The sequence below is a fragment of the Psammomys obesus genome, unplaced genomic scaffold, assembly GCF_907164565.1.
Source record: "Psammomys obesus unplaced genomic scaffold, mPsaObe1.curated_primary_1811, whole genome shotgun sequence".
Lineage (NCBI taxonomy): Eukaryota > Metazoa > Chordata > Mammalia > Rodentia > Muridae > Psammomys > Psammomys obesus.
The window spans coordinates 7,968,193-7,983,644 of NW_026592510.1; the positions used below are offsets into that span (position 1 = coordinate 7,968,193).

The following is a 15,452-nucleotide window of genomic DNA, read 5'->3' on the forward strand; positions in this document are numbered from 1 at the left end:
TTCTAGCCACTAAGGGCAATGGGCACTTTGTGGTATACATACATGCAGACAAACATTCATACACATAAAAATTGGTGAAATCTTAAAATACCAATTATTATCTAATAAAGAAGTGAGGGGTTTTTCTTCACAAAAGACCTGGTAATATATTTAGCATCTTATTTGTTGGCATTGAACATAGAAATACTTTGTAGACATAGGTAAATAAGATTTTAATAGTAGCCATTATAAACCTAAATATCTATACTTATTACTGAAAATAAAAAAAACTTTGATGCATAAATATTAAATTGCTTTTATAAAACCTGACCTAGTTAACAAAAAGCTGATCTTCTTTAACTGATAGATAATGTGCTTAGAAACAGTTTAAAGGATTAAATTTAAGTCTTAATGATCTAAAAAAAAAAAAAAAGCCTGTTTTGTTTGACCTCAACTTCCTTGACAGTGTTCCTTTTGACTTGTTAAACACTAGATATTAAATTTTCGTCTTTACTTGCTTCATGAGAATCCATGTTTATATGAGCACTATTAAAAAACTCTGTGTCAGAGTAATGACTTTGGTTTCATTTTATGTGTATATTGTAAAGAAAGTAACAGTATCTGTGCTACTTTTTCCTAAAAGCTTTGCCCTTGGTTGTTAAAGTTTTTAAAGTATTAAAATAACCTGATGCCTTTATTAAAAGTGAAGATTCCTAAGTTTCATCCTCCAAAGACCATGGGTAGTGGGTATCAGCAATGTACTAGTAGTTAAAACATGGAATCAGAACTAGGGTACTTGAGTTTGAATGCCAGGCCTAGCACCTGACTATTCTGTCACCTTAGCTAAGTTACTTAACTTTCTGTAAGTCCAGTTCTTCATCTGCACAGAGGTGTGATAGCAGCCATTACATTCCTAGACCTTACTGTTCTAGCTGTTCTTACTTTTTATTTTCCAAATAGGCGTAGAGACTTCTATAGGAAAATACTGCACTTTAAGGAAAATTAATTAGGATTTTCGTTAAGAGCATCTATTGCTAACCTTAGCACTTTCCAGCTACTTAGGATATTGAAATAAGCCTTGAATTTGGTCTTATTAAAGTAGAATTTTAAAGTAAAAAAAAAAAAGTAATATATCTGATCAGAGTGAGAACTTAGACTTCCTTATTCTAGTACCCTGATAAGTCCACCGTGGCATTTCAGGACTGTGGGGTTTATTTTTTTCATCATCAGTAACTGTAAAAAAGAGAAAAAAATAGAGAATATTTTTATTTTAGATGGATAGAATATTGATGGTTCAAGTTTTTATATCAAATTTAGCAGTTATGATTTTGTCAATTTTTCTTTATTTTGTAATATAAAAAAAATCTTAGACACAGAAGTAATTGTCAGTTTTCCTAATAAAGTTGATTCTCCCTCCAGAGCCTTTTTTTTTCCTTTTGTACAGTATTTGGGAACTGTAATAGTATATAAATTCTCTTTTTGTGCTAAATTAAGTTAGAGATTATGTTTAAAACTTGATGGGTCAAGTTCCAGTAAACCACATTTTAAAGGATAATTAGAGGAGCTAAAAAGATGGTTCATTAGTTAAAGAGTACTCAGTGCTCTTTCAGAGGATCTGAGTTCAGTTTCAGGAGTCAAGTCAGGCAGTTCACAACTGTCTGCTGTAACTTTAGCTCCAGAGGATCTAGTGCCTCTGGCTTCTACTCAAACATGCACAGACACACATACATACACATAATTAAAAAATAATCAAAATGATTTTTTAAAATTCTAGTCAGTAGGAGGTAGAGAAATGGCTTGGCAGTTAAGAATACTTGCTGTTCTTCCGGAGAATTCAAGTTCTGGTGCCAGCACCCCTGTCATGTTTCTTACAAGTGCTTGTAACTCCTGCTCCATGGGATCTTGTGCCATCTCCAGGCTTACACAGGCACTGACACACTTGGTAGTCACTTAGACACACATAAATAGAGATAAAATCTATAAGGATATGTTTTGTTAGTAACCCCCACCCCACAAATACACACAAAATACTTTTTAATCAGTGTATACTTGACATCGTTCCATACACGTGATTCCTGCTACGGGTTCGTTGGTACCTTCTTATTTCAAATCGAGACTAAAGTTGAAACCAGAGTTTTTAACTTCTGTGTTATAAAGGTCTATGGATTAAGTTATATTTTAATTGCTACCTCTTAAAATATATTTTTTCAACTTCTGGTTTTTGTTTATGAATTGAGATTTTTTTTAAACCTCTCTAAAAAAAAAAAACCTTTCAATTTTCTTTAATGTAAGGCATTGGAAAATGTTTTTAATTACATGTTATTTTAAAAATATTTTGTTAATTTGTCAAAATTATTTTGTTCTCATGTCAAGTGAGTATTTGCTATAATTTATTGTCCTTGCTGTTATGGCATAGTGATCATAAGAAATAATATTCTTTTGGGGGGAAAGGGATGAGGTTTTGTGGGGTTTTTTTGTTTTTTGTTCTTTGAGACAGGGTTTCTCTGTGTACCCTTGGCTATCCTGGACTGGCTTTGTAGACCAGGATGATCTCGAACTCACAGAGATCTCTGGTCCTCTGCCTTCCTGAGGGCTAGGATTACAGGTGTGTGCTTGGCTAGAAATAATATTCTTGTAGCATATTTTTAACAACTGTTAATATAATTTTTGTTTATGTATGGATTTTAAATTTAGATCCTGTATTTATTATTTTAGTTGCAGATTTTATAACAAATCATGGACTTCTTCATTAGAATGATAGAATGATCCATTTTGCTTGAACGTATTTATTTTACATTTCAACATGATTTTTCCTTTCTAATATAACCTACCCTTTTTATTTTGTATGATGCCTTATTTGAAAATATCTTTCAAACCTAGTGAGCCTCTATCAGAATGGCGTGATTTTGGTAATTGAAGTGATAAGTAAGGAGATCTTTATTATGTAATTTTCTGAAATATGGTCATGAAATTCTTATATCTATATAGTACTTTCCTTCTCCTGTTATATACATTCATTTGTAATTTTTTAGTTGAAGAGGTCTTTTAATACTATTTGTCAATGAAAATTAAATTGATCCTAAAACTGTGTGTTCAATTGTTGGAAGTTTTTAAACTTTTTTATTTTGTTTAAAAAGAGCCCTTGTAAAATATAATGTAGTAAATGGAGTTTAAAATTCTGTAGTTTCCTCTACCAAAGCATCATCTGAGGTTACTTTACATCTGTTTTAATTCTTATGAAGATACATCTCTCTAGCGTACTCTAAGCATTGAACAAGTTACATAATTTTAGTCCCTTTCATCTGAAAATTGGTTGATTGTACCTCAGCCTTGCTTCAGTCAAGTGAAAGTCTTACTTTAATGAGCATGTATCACTGGGTTCTCCCTCGGGAGGAGAGGCAGCAGTAACCTCTGGAGTATGAAGGAAAGCTTCCCTGATCCCTGCAGCTCAGCCAGCTTTCTTTTTCACCCAAGAGGCCCTGTATCTCAGAAACACTTTCTAAATTAATACTAATGAGAAAAGGATTTAATGAGATGCTTTTTTTGTTCTTACTGAATACATCTGTGCTCCTTACTAAAGAGAATTTTTACTGTTGAATCTAATTTTAATAGAAATGCCATTTGAAATTGAAGACTTTCATTCTTAAAAAAGTAAGAAATGAGTTATATGTGACATAAAGTTGAAATAACTTAAACTATGTTTTTACTCCAGAATTTTTTAATAGTTTAGGATGATCTTACATATTGTATATTAGGTATACCGAAATTTAAAGAATGTATTTGCATATTAAGAATATAAACCAGACCTGGTTGTGATAAAACATATCTGTAACCCCAGCACATGGAAGTCTAAGACTAGCCTAGGCTACATAATTTTGAGGGCATCTTGCATCGTGTAGTGAGATCCTATCTCCACAACAACAGCAAAGATTGTAAATTATCTATATATTAAGTTATTTTAATGTACCTTCAATATAAATACCACTAAAAGAATTCTGACCCTCAGATTTAAAAAAATACTCTTAGGACTTAGATAAAGTACTATGTTTTAAGAATATTATCCTAAAAATATATTACCCCCTAAATTTGGAAATTAATTATTGTGAATTTTTATGCTTGTTTGCTTCATAGCACCAGAATGTCTATGTGTCTCAGTAGCTGGTTTATAATTCATAGTCATTAAGTACATGACTACTTAAAATGTAACTATAACAATAAACTCATCAGATGTGAGAAATACTAAATCCAAAACTATCAGGGTTCCCCTGTAGTTCTTACGCACACTGAAATTTGAGAAGAGTTGATTTCACACAGCTTATTAACTGGGTAAGCCATTTAGAAGTAGAGCTTTTAATGCTTTGGCCTTAGCTGATTTACAGTAGATGAAATATAACTGTTTGTTGATGTCATGAGTAACTGATAGTTAAAAGATCTTTAAAATTTTTAGGATGTGTTTAGTTGTTTGGGTATATGACTTTGTTGTTCCTGAAAATTTCTACAAACTGCACATAAAACATACTCTTATGCATTTTAAGTGAGATACCCTGAATAGGAAAATTTCTCTGAGCCATAGATGCGAGAAATCTATGCTGTGATATATTAAGCAGTATGCCAAGTTCCTTGAGAAAGGACAAGTCTGACAAAGCAGTGACAACAACGGGCTGCTCAGTCACTGCTCATTAAAACCCACTGGGGAACTGACAACGCTCTCTGACTTCATAGATACACTAGACGTTGAAGATGTTTTCTGGTTGTAAAGGTTCTTATCTAGTTGGCCAGTCCATTGCTTGACCATCACCATTTCTTTCATAACCAGATTTAGCAAATTGGAACATGCGATTTCTAATAATTATCAGTTGCACTCTCCCACTACAGTATTGTGTAATGATTTCTACTCTGAAGTTGCTTTTGTTGTTTTTTTGTTTTGTTTTGTTTTGCTTTCCAAGTACACTACCATTGAGCACATAGCTAGTCCTGAAATTGTTTAACTTGGATTACTTAAGTATATACATGCCTTGCTTTATCTTGCATTTGCAGTTTTGTAGATTATTCTAATAAGTAATTGTTAATACTAATTATGGTATAGCATTGGTGATAATTTTTTCTTAAATTTCTTAGGTTGTACCATATTTCCACCTTTGTAGTTTATGTTATATCAAAATTTCTTATGGTTTTAGCCAAATTTAAAGCACTTCCTATCTCCTGTTTTTAATTACTTATTAACAACTAGCGGTTATCTTGTTGTGACCCACTTTGCTTGTTACTTTTGTCTGATTTTCTAGTAAGAAAACAGTAACTTTACATTAGTGAATGTAAGAAGCACAGTGATAAAGGTTTTTGATAATTTATAAATATATACCATATTTTAACTTTAACAATATAAACATCACAAGATTTTCTTGCACCTTGAAACTTTTTGTATAGATAGTTTTGCTTCTGAATTTTTTATCACTTTTTAAAAATAGATCTCTTAATTGTTTAAATTATTTTATGAAAAGGTTAAATGTACTAAACTCACTGGGCAAACACAATAAATTTTACATGAACCAAATGGAATAACAATGTTTTGTTAGTATTTCAGATGCTTCAGTTTATAAAACTGACCTAAGCCAAGCTAGGTCAGTTAATAACTAAAGAATTCATTATTTTGGTCGCATTTATTTGGTAAAATAAAATGATCCACACAATTGTAGAAGGAAATAGTTACTACTTGTAAAGATGGTTTATTAAAATGTGTTACGCTCAGAAGGGCTGGGTGACTCACATCTGAAATACAGCACCTGATTGGTTGGCTGAGCAGGACAGAAGTCTGAGGCCAGCCAGGGCTACGTAGTAAGACCCTTTCTCAAAAAAACAGCAGCAGTAAAAATTATTAAACTCATGACAAGAATGTGTACTTAATTTTGTTCCTATCTTTGAATATATTGCACATAGTTTTAGTCCTCCTTTAGTATCACTGCCAGCAGAAATAACTCAATTTGTTAAATTATATAGGTAGCAAACAAAAAGGGATAATGGCCACCTGCAGTGCTGTATTTCTCCTGCTTGGAGATGGCCTGGTGGGATTGTAACCTGTAAAATCTAATGAGTTTCCAGATCTTTGTCATTCTGGGCTGAAAGTTAGTAATACTAAGAAAATAACAGGATTATAATACAAACTTAGAGGTAGAGTGTAGGATGAGATTACCAATGTTGAAAATTTAGCTTATTTTATAGGAAGCCTGAAGTTCATACATCATAACAAGTAAATATCTCAGATACTAACTGTAAAGCTTTCCGTGCTTTTAATTATTGCAGGGAAATACTTTTAATTTCAGTATATGTTAAAAAATTTCTGTTACCACATTTTGGGTGTTTTATATTATGTGTTATCAAGCTGTGTTTTTGTGTTTTGTTTTAGCTTATTTGCACTAATCTTGATGAACTCAGGGACTTAATCACAAAAATCGAGAATGAACTCAAAGATCTGGAAAACAGTAGAAAAAAATCGGTAGGTGTTTATCCAAAAGTTTTATCTATTATTGTCAGCATTAAAATTTATTCCTGCTTTTTTTTCCAAAGTTTTTAAAAATCTTGTTTTCCTAATTACATAAAAATTTACAATTAAAGATAGAAGCATTGTTTTTTCCATTTCTCCCATGTGGTCTAATTTTCATTTTTAAAACAAAAAGATGGTATAGGGGCAAGAAGATTAATTTTCTTTGCCTGGTTTATAACAGGTATAGTCTTAGATATTATCCAGTATGCTGATTGTTTTCTAACTGGTAGCTTTTAGATACTGCGTATTCTTAATTACTTATCTTTAATAGAAGCCTATTACATAACAACAAACTTTATTATATGTAATATAAAACAGATATAACCAGACCACAAATTCCTTTTGTTCTTACCAACGTGACTCCTAAAAGAACCATTACTGAACTATAGGGTTTTTTTTAATTAATCTTTTACTATATGTCTTAACAATAAGTGATCAGTTAGTTTCCTGAATCTTTCATTGTTCTTAAGAGGCTATGTTACATATATGAGCATATATGAGCATGTTCCATATATGCTCTTACTTGGTAAAATGCTCCATGTTGTTCTTTATAAATAGATAAAATTACTTAATTGGCTTTCATGGTTAGATTATATCATATTGGAAACGCAATTATATACCAATAAGTAAATGGGAACATTACCAAATATTTAAGAAAAAAATCAGCTGTTTAAAAAAAAAGCCATTTGTTTTCTTGTGAAACCACTTGCTTTGTGCTTAAAACCTATTGGTATAAGTATGTATAAAAATAAGTGATTCAGCAGGTTTATAGTAGCCATTCTACATGCTGTTAGAAATGATATATTAGAAGTACTTTGAAGGGAACAAACTGAAGTATCAGAAAACTTCAGTCCTCTGTCTTAACCCAAAGAGTGAAAGGACCTTATACGTTTCAGAAGTCTGTCGTACGACACACCTCAGAGGATTACTGTGATGTAAGAGGTGAAGGAATGTTCGTAATAGTCATCAACCAAATGTGGTGATGTATGCCTTTAATACCAGCATTCAGGTGAGGCAGTGCCAAAAGGGTCCCCAGGAGTTCAAAGCCAGCCACATCTGCATAGTGAGAACCAGGCTGGTCAACACTACTTAGTGAGACTCTGTCTCACAACAAAACAAAAACAGTCTAAACAGTCACCATTTAACACGAAAACCATATGGTCAGTGTACCATCAGAAAGTGGGGAAAACATTTCAGAAATACTTCCATTTAAATATTGAGGCCTTATGTTTTCATATGTACTTTATGTATCTGGGAAGTCTCTTGATATGGAAGACTGTTTTACTAAAATTTACTACAGTAATAAGTTGTACACAGGAAAAAATAGTGTGAGAATATTTTCAATGAAAAGGGTTCTTTTCATCTTACTCAATATTTTATGTTCATAAAAGGGTGACGTCTTTTTTAAAATCAGGCCATAATTTATAGTTTTGCAGGTTTTCACGTTTTATTACTGAGCAGATTTCTGTAAATTGTGAAAGCTTTATATACTGTACTTAAACATTACTTTTTCTATATGATAGGAATTTTGTTTCTACTGCATAGCTTTAGGCTAGTTGATTTAAGTACATACAGCACATTACAAGAGGAAAATTTTTTGCAAGCACTCAAGATTTTCTCTAAAACCATCCTCACTTCCTTAGTGAAGTGGAGCTGCTGCGTAAGCAGGTTGCCTTCCTCATAGGATCAAGTGGAAGAAAACTTAAAAGAAACAGACGAGAGGTCTCCGAGAGTAGGTCTGTTAGAAAGTTTCAGAATTGTTGAAAGTGCAATGGATTATATTTTGTCTTCAAACTTGTCCATGTCCTTTGTTATTTAAAAGTTGCTTTTAATATTTCCATTCTTGAAAAAAAAAAATGGGATTCTTGTAACTGTGCCTTACCAGGGATAATTTTACTGAAGTATCAATAGGATGTAAGTTATTTCTTCTCAGCTGAAACTGCCTGAAGGATTTACGTAGACAATTGTCTTAGCCAGTGAAAATGACCACAGAGCGTAAAACAAATAGGCAATTTTCATTTTACAATTTTGTCCCCCACATACACACCTTTTTATTTTACAAAATCTGATGTTGAATATGATCTATGTAAATTACAGAAATTGACCATATATTTGTTTGGTATCATTTAAGAGTAAAACACACACCTTAACAGAATTTTTTACATAATCTAAAACTTAAACATTAATAAACATAATCATTTAATGAAGAGCTTTTGTGCCTCCTACAATAATGAGCACATTTTAAACCTCTGTAATTGACTCAGTGGGCACTGTTATGAATGTCAGTTGTTTTATTATTGTAAAAATGTGTTGTTGTCACTTACTCTAATTAAAGATTTATCTATATATTTTGAAGGATTATTTTGGTACACTTACTTTGGTCTATCTTTTTTTGGGGGGGGGCAGGCTGTCAGTTATCACCTCTTATTATGTTAATATATTTGCCCTAGTTGAAATACAGTGGATGTAAAAAGCAGGTAATACCTACTGGAATTAGATTTACAGTGAAGACCGTTGTGGGGAGGCTTTTTTATTAATAAAATGTATGGACTAGATAATTGAGATAGCTGCTTTGATTTACTCCTTGTCTCATGGGCTTCCTTTGTTATTGCAAGATAAGTGAAGGATTAATATTTATCCCAAGAGGACTGAAATAGTACTTAGGATCAAAACATTTCTTTCATTTAATATTGATTTTTCATTATTTTAATAACAAAGATTTAAATGTTTAGTTACCGACAAGTGTCACTACAAAGTTAGCAATTTCACATGGGATATTGATTTAATACCGATTCATATAATAAGCACCTAGATGTTTCAGAGAGCTTCTTCTCTCTGGGGTCTTTCCAGATACTGTTTTCTACAGACAAGAAAAGCAGGGCACACTTTACACCCTCCAATCTTAGCAGTAGGGAAAGGAGGATCAGAAGGTCTGTGTTTTGAAGCCAGCCTGGAACACGTTACTTTGTCCTGGGGATAGAAAAAAAAAATCCATTTTCTTATCCAGCCAACATTGCATTTAAAAGGTTGTTTTTATTTTCTAATTTAACATACCTTATATTGTAGAGCACTTTATAGTTAAATTTAAAAGGCTTTTAAAATAACTCAGGATTTGCCATTGAACTGTTTATTACAATGGAAGATTATAGTCTCTTAAAAATCTAGATGGTTTCATTTGGATTCTGTAATGCTGTACTTAATTATCTGCCTCAGCTCTGTCTAAAGTAAGGCATCTGGTTAGGATGGGAACAAACATAGTCTGACAATGCCATCATAATTTAGGCCACAGAAGGTTTGAGTGTTCTCAAAGAGGAATTGCACCATTTGCTGCTTGTGTTCTTGTTACTTTAGTTGAGATAAAATTTTCATTCTGCTGAGTTATTTGGGAAACATTCTTTCTAGTCTAGGAAATTTTTTTTTGCTTTCCTGTAAGTTAGAACATGAATGTTTTAATACATTTACTCAGTCTTGCTATATTTGAAATTTGTTAGACATACTGCCTTCAAGGTAGTAAAAAATAGAAAATATTTGCCACTCTTTTAAAAAATTTTCCATGTGAACCTGTGTTTTCATTTGCTCAATTTATCAGTTCAATCAAAGAGGTATCTGCCTTTAAGCAAAATTTTGTATACAGACAGATTGAGCATAAGAAAATATTTTAAAATGTATATGGTTTTCCTTTTTTCTCTAGTGAAGAGTGAGCTGCCTCACTAGGAATATGATCTGCCACCCAGGTTTCTCTTTGTACAAAGCAGTGATGTTATCAAAGTGGTAATTTGCCTTTGTACTTGATTTATTGCTAATTTAGAAGTGCAATTAAAGCTCATATATACAATATACACATTCAATGTAAGACTTAATCTTAGGTGAAAATTGGTGTTAGTATCAAGAGAAAATTTTACCCCAGCAATATTAAAATACTTTTTAAAACTTTTTCCATACTGATGTGCACTCCTTGTAACTATAGTACCAAAACTAGCATTTTTTTTTCAAAAGAGACTATGTAACAGTGAGATTAAGGTGATACTTTATCTAAACTGAATATGCATGACTGTTGAAATGTGGAAGGAGTTTCTTACTGAATGTAGTATTAATTTTTCATTTAATATTACTTAGACTACAAAAATATCAAACAATTTAGTTTATTAAATTAGGTTTTATTGTTTTTCGCTTGGTTTGTGTTTTCAAGTCAGTGTTTCTCTGATAGCCTTGGCTCTCCTGGAACTCCCTCTGTAGACCAGGCTGGCCTTGAACTCAGAGATCCACCTTCCTTGTCTCCCAAGTGCTGGTATTAAAGTAGTCCACCAGCAAACCCAGCTAAAATAGTTAAATTTTATTTGTGCTGTTTCATTCATAAGAGCTTACATTCTTTGCAAGCCACCTTTGGATTGGATTTGGTTTTAAATGAGCCATCATTGATCACTAGGGATCCACTGACACTTTGACAGTTATTCTGATTCTCTTGAAAATTATAATACAACGATACTAATAAATTGGCAGTCCTTTTTTTGTCATAGGATGTCTGTCTCTAGTAAAAATCAGGGCTGTAATACAAGTACTTTGCCTTGTAATGTATGTTTCTTTCTGTGTACTAACATTTGTAAGTAAAAGAATGTTGGAAAGTAGCATTTGAACTTTGGCTATATATGTAAATTTTTTGCTTTGTAATTTTTCGAAGGATAAAATGGTATACGGCTTTCACACCTACAACATAATAAAATTTTGTTTTTATAGTAATATTTTCTCAATTTAAAAATAAAACCTTGTGTATTTCTTATAGGTCTTGATAACTTTTTTTGATTATATACAGCATTACAAGAAAATCTATATAAAAATTGAATGGTTTGTGTGTGTTTACTATGCAAAACGTCTGAATTTATTAATGTTTAAACATGTCCATGCTGATTAGATACTTAATAAATCTAGAATTTGTTTGTTTTCCTACTTTCCCCTTTAGGTTTCCAATGTCCCCAGCATTAGTAGATTGCCAACTCCCTCTGTGCAGAACCCTAGCCAGTGTTAAGCTGGTATTGTAAATCCATTTCAGGTTACTGCAACAGGATGGAGTTGTTCTTTAGTGATGAGGTAAGTTCCCCATGCTCATTTTACACTCATTGGTTTGCAGTTGTTCACTTTACAATATTGTGTAGTTTTATAAGTTTCTGAGTATAATGCATCAATAACCCTGGGGAATCATATGAGGAAAGAAACTCATAAAACTACATATAGAAAAAAAAAAAAACCAAACTTACCTTATGACCATAGATCAGCTTCTTTTAATAATATTCCCTAGAGGGTTATTTTAAAACTCCATGGTTTGGAGTTAATACAAAGGGATCTGGCGATCTGCCGATGCTGTGGACATGGAATGAGAAGCAGTGAAAGGTAAGCTGCACATTTAGACTATTAGCTGTTGTTTTTCTGTTGCATGCTCAGAATTCATTGTTCACATTAAAATGTATAATCTGTTAATCTAAAAAAATGTACTACTCTTGGGCTAGAAAGATGGCTCAGTGGTTAAGAGCAGTTCTTGCAGAGGACCAGATTCAGTTCCCAGCATTCATGTGGTACTTCACACCACCGTAACTCTTAAGTACCCTCTTCTGACCTTCCTGGCTATGAAGCACACATAGTGTACATATATACATGCAGGCAAAACACATCAAATAAAATGAACAAATCTTTAAAAACTGCTCTTGTTATTAAAAAGTAACCTTAATACATGTTCATAATACTATATTTATATAATGCATTTGAATTTATCTTTAAAAATAATTTAACCCCTGAAAATAGTCAGAATTCTGATGATAAAAAGGTTAAAATTTCCTTGTGTTCAGTTACTTATTTTAAAGTTATTAATCAGGTTATATGCATAACTTGAATAATAATAAAATAACATTTTAGTAATACTCCAGCACTACAGCACTTGAATAATTGCCCCAAATACCATCCAGTCTTGATCTGCCTAAATAGTTTGATATTTACTTCTGTAATCAGTACACATAAAAAGTATGCCTTTCTAAAAATAATAATAATAAATAAATAAATATATTTTACATTAATAAAGATAAGGGAGTCCTCCATATTTATTCTTACTTCCTTTAGAGGCACACTCTAAAGCGCAGGCTGTCCTCAAACTTGAGGCCGTCATCTTGCCTCCAACTCCAGAGTGCTGGCAATACCAGTTTGTGCCACCATGCCAGTTACTGTTTTCCTTTTTTCTTTGTTCTAAATTCCATTTTTAAGTATGTCCCTATTTTAATTACTACTATACTTTTAATTAACTTGACATTGCAAGGGTGCCTGCACAATATAATCTGTTAGTGCTGCTTTAGGAATAAGTGGATGTACAGTATAATCTGTACTTATTTAGGAATTGGCTTTGCGGGGACCAGGAGAGACAGCATGGTGTTTTGAAAAGACAGTAAATTTTAACATTTCTGAGATGCGGAATTGTAGTTTGAAGTCATTCTATTTTACAAGTATTTACTGAGGTGACTTTAGACAGCTTTCTTTTAGAAAAGTGTACCTTTTTAAGTTTTAGTAAATCCATCTTGGAAGAAATTTCAAAATTATTTTTTTTTCTCTTCTATATATAATCAGTAAAGTTGATCAGTTAGAAAGCTATTTCTGGCTTGTGGATACTTAGTTTAAACATCATTAAATATTTGTTTAATTTGAAGTAGATTTTTATATTGGGCCAAAGGTAAAGCAGATTGTTTCTAACTCTAATTGCTTGTAAAAATGAATAATCTTTATGCTTTTTGTAATATTTCTGCTGTACACTGTGGTAACATTCTTTTTTTCTTTTAACTTACTTACCTTTATTTTATGTGCATTGGTGTTTTGCCTGCATGTATGTCTATGTGAGAGTGTCAGATCTTGGAGTTACAGACAGTTGTGAGCTGCCATGTGGGTGCTGGGATTTGAACCTGGGTCCCCTGAAAGAGCAATTAGTGTCCTTAACCATTGAGCCATCTCTCTAGCACCACACTGTGCATTGCAGAAAGTAAGGTAGAAAGCAACAATTTTGGGACAGGGGAGTTAACTTGGCAGTAAGGTACAAGGCTCAGAATTCAATCACTAGCTCCAGTGGTATGGGGCACAAAATGTCATTATTTAACCGCATTTGGATTGACACATGAAGCTGTGAGTTCCTTTCCATCTGAGTAGCTGAGAAAAAAAACCCTTGCCTTAAATGCCATTGCAAGCAGTGATTCTGCTCTTTTGATCACCTCAAGACTATATAGATTCACATTTCCATGGCAGTGTATATAAGGTTCCTTTCACTGGAGTCATTATATTTTTTATAGTTTTATATATTTTATTAATCTTTTATGATAGAAGACCATAGACATTTCAAAACAGGTATGAAAGTTTAAAATCTGTTTTCTGATTAAACATTAAGTTCCCTTCCTTGTATGTAGTCTTTTGGTTGAGTAATATATTTTCTAGATGTTAATTAGAATTAATCAAAATTAAATGTAAAATCTTAATCATTTTTAAACTCTTACAATGCAAAAATTAATTTAGTAATTTAGCAGAGTCACCACTACAATATGTCTTGATATAAAAATGTCTAGAGACATAGTCTGCCCTTCCTGTTCCTCATCTACCCAACTGTTGTCTTCCTAACTGATGTCTCCATTCACCATCTCATCACCACTGTGCTAATCCAAGCAGCAGCTGTGTGTGCAAACCAGATTAGCTCTGTGGGTGTCCCTTTTCTCCTTGTGATCCCCACTACTTCTCTTCAGATTTTAATCCTTTTCTAATGAGAGAATATTTTCTTTCTTCCTTAATACTATTCTCTCTCTTAGGTTTAGGGAATTTTTATTCTACCCTCTCACCATTTCTCATTTTCCACCAAGTAGTTGCTGGGTGTGTGATTAACACCTGTAACCCCAACACTTGGGAAGCTGAGAGGTCCCGGACTATACAGCCAAAATCTGGGCATAGCCCAGGTGCCCCTCAGCTGAAGGATGTATACAGGAACTGCGGTGCATCTACACAGTGAAACACTACTCAGCAATCAGAAACAAGGAAATCAGGAAATTTTCAGACAAATGGTGGGAACTAGAGAAGATCATCCTGAGTGAGGTATCCCAGAAGGAGAAAGACACACACGGTGTCTAATATATATATTATATATTAGACAGGTATTAGTATATATTAGACATATACTATAGATAAACATACGAAAATCTGTTCACCTAAAGAAGCTTAAGCAGGAATGAGGACCCTGGGTAAGATGATCAGTCCTCACTCAAAAAGGCAAACAGGAAGGACATCATAAGACGGAGAAAACAAGAAATAAGACAAGAACCTACTACTACACAGGGCCTCTGAAAGACTCTTTCCAGCAGGGTATCAAAGCAGATGCTGAGGCTCGTAACCAAACTTTGAATCTTATGAAAGAAAGGGGAGATAGAAAGACCTGGAAGGGACAGGAACTCCACAAGGAAAGCAACAGAACCAAAAAATCTGGGCCCAGGGTTCTTTTGTGAGATTGATACTTCAACCAAGGACCATGCGTGGAGATAACCTAGAACCCCTGCACAGAAGTAACCCATGGCAACTCAGTCTCCATGAATTCAGTGGCTGGCTCTTTGATCACCTCCTCCTGATGGGGAAGCAGCCTTACCAGGCCACAGAGGAAGAAAATGCAGCCAGTCCTGACAAGACCTGATCGGCTAGGGTCAGATAGAAGGGGAGGAGGATCTCCCCTATCAGTGGACTTGGGGAAGGGGCTTGGGAGGAGATGAAGGAGGGAAGGTGGAATTGGGAGGGGATGAGGGAGAGGGCTACAACTGTGATACAAAGTGAATAAACTAATTTATTAAGAAAATAAATTTTACGTACTTTTTTAAGGTTTATTTATTATGTATACAGTATTCTGCCTGTGTGTATACCTGTATGCCAGGAGAGGGCACCA

The 15,452-nt window shown here is 33.3% G+C and overlaps 1 protein-coding gene across 5 annotated transcripts in view; it reads left to right on the forward strand.

Annotated features, from left to right (window-relative positions):
* Kiaa2026 (KIAA2026 ortholog) overlaps positions 1–15,452 on the forward strand; it is a 79,538-nt gene that overhangs the window by 52,321 nt on the left and 11,765 nt on the right. For 3 of the 5 annotated variants that reach the window (XM_055614235.1, XM_055614237.1, XM_055614239.1), the window contains one exon: positions 6,380–6,469. The exons of 1 other annotated variant lie outside the window; for it this stretch is intronic. In XM_055614235.1, coding sequence (XP_055470210.1) covers positions 6,380–6,469 — 90 coding nt within the window. Of the gene's footprint in view, positions 1–6,379; positions 6,470–11,474; positions 11,556–15,452 lie in introns of those variants that run through there. One more of the 5 variants, XM_055614238.1, reaches the window with a different exon arrangement.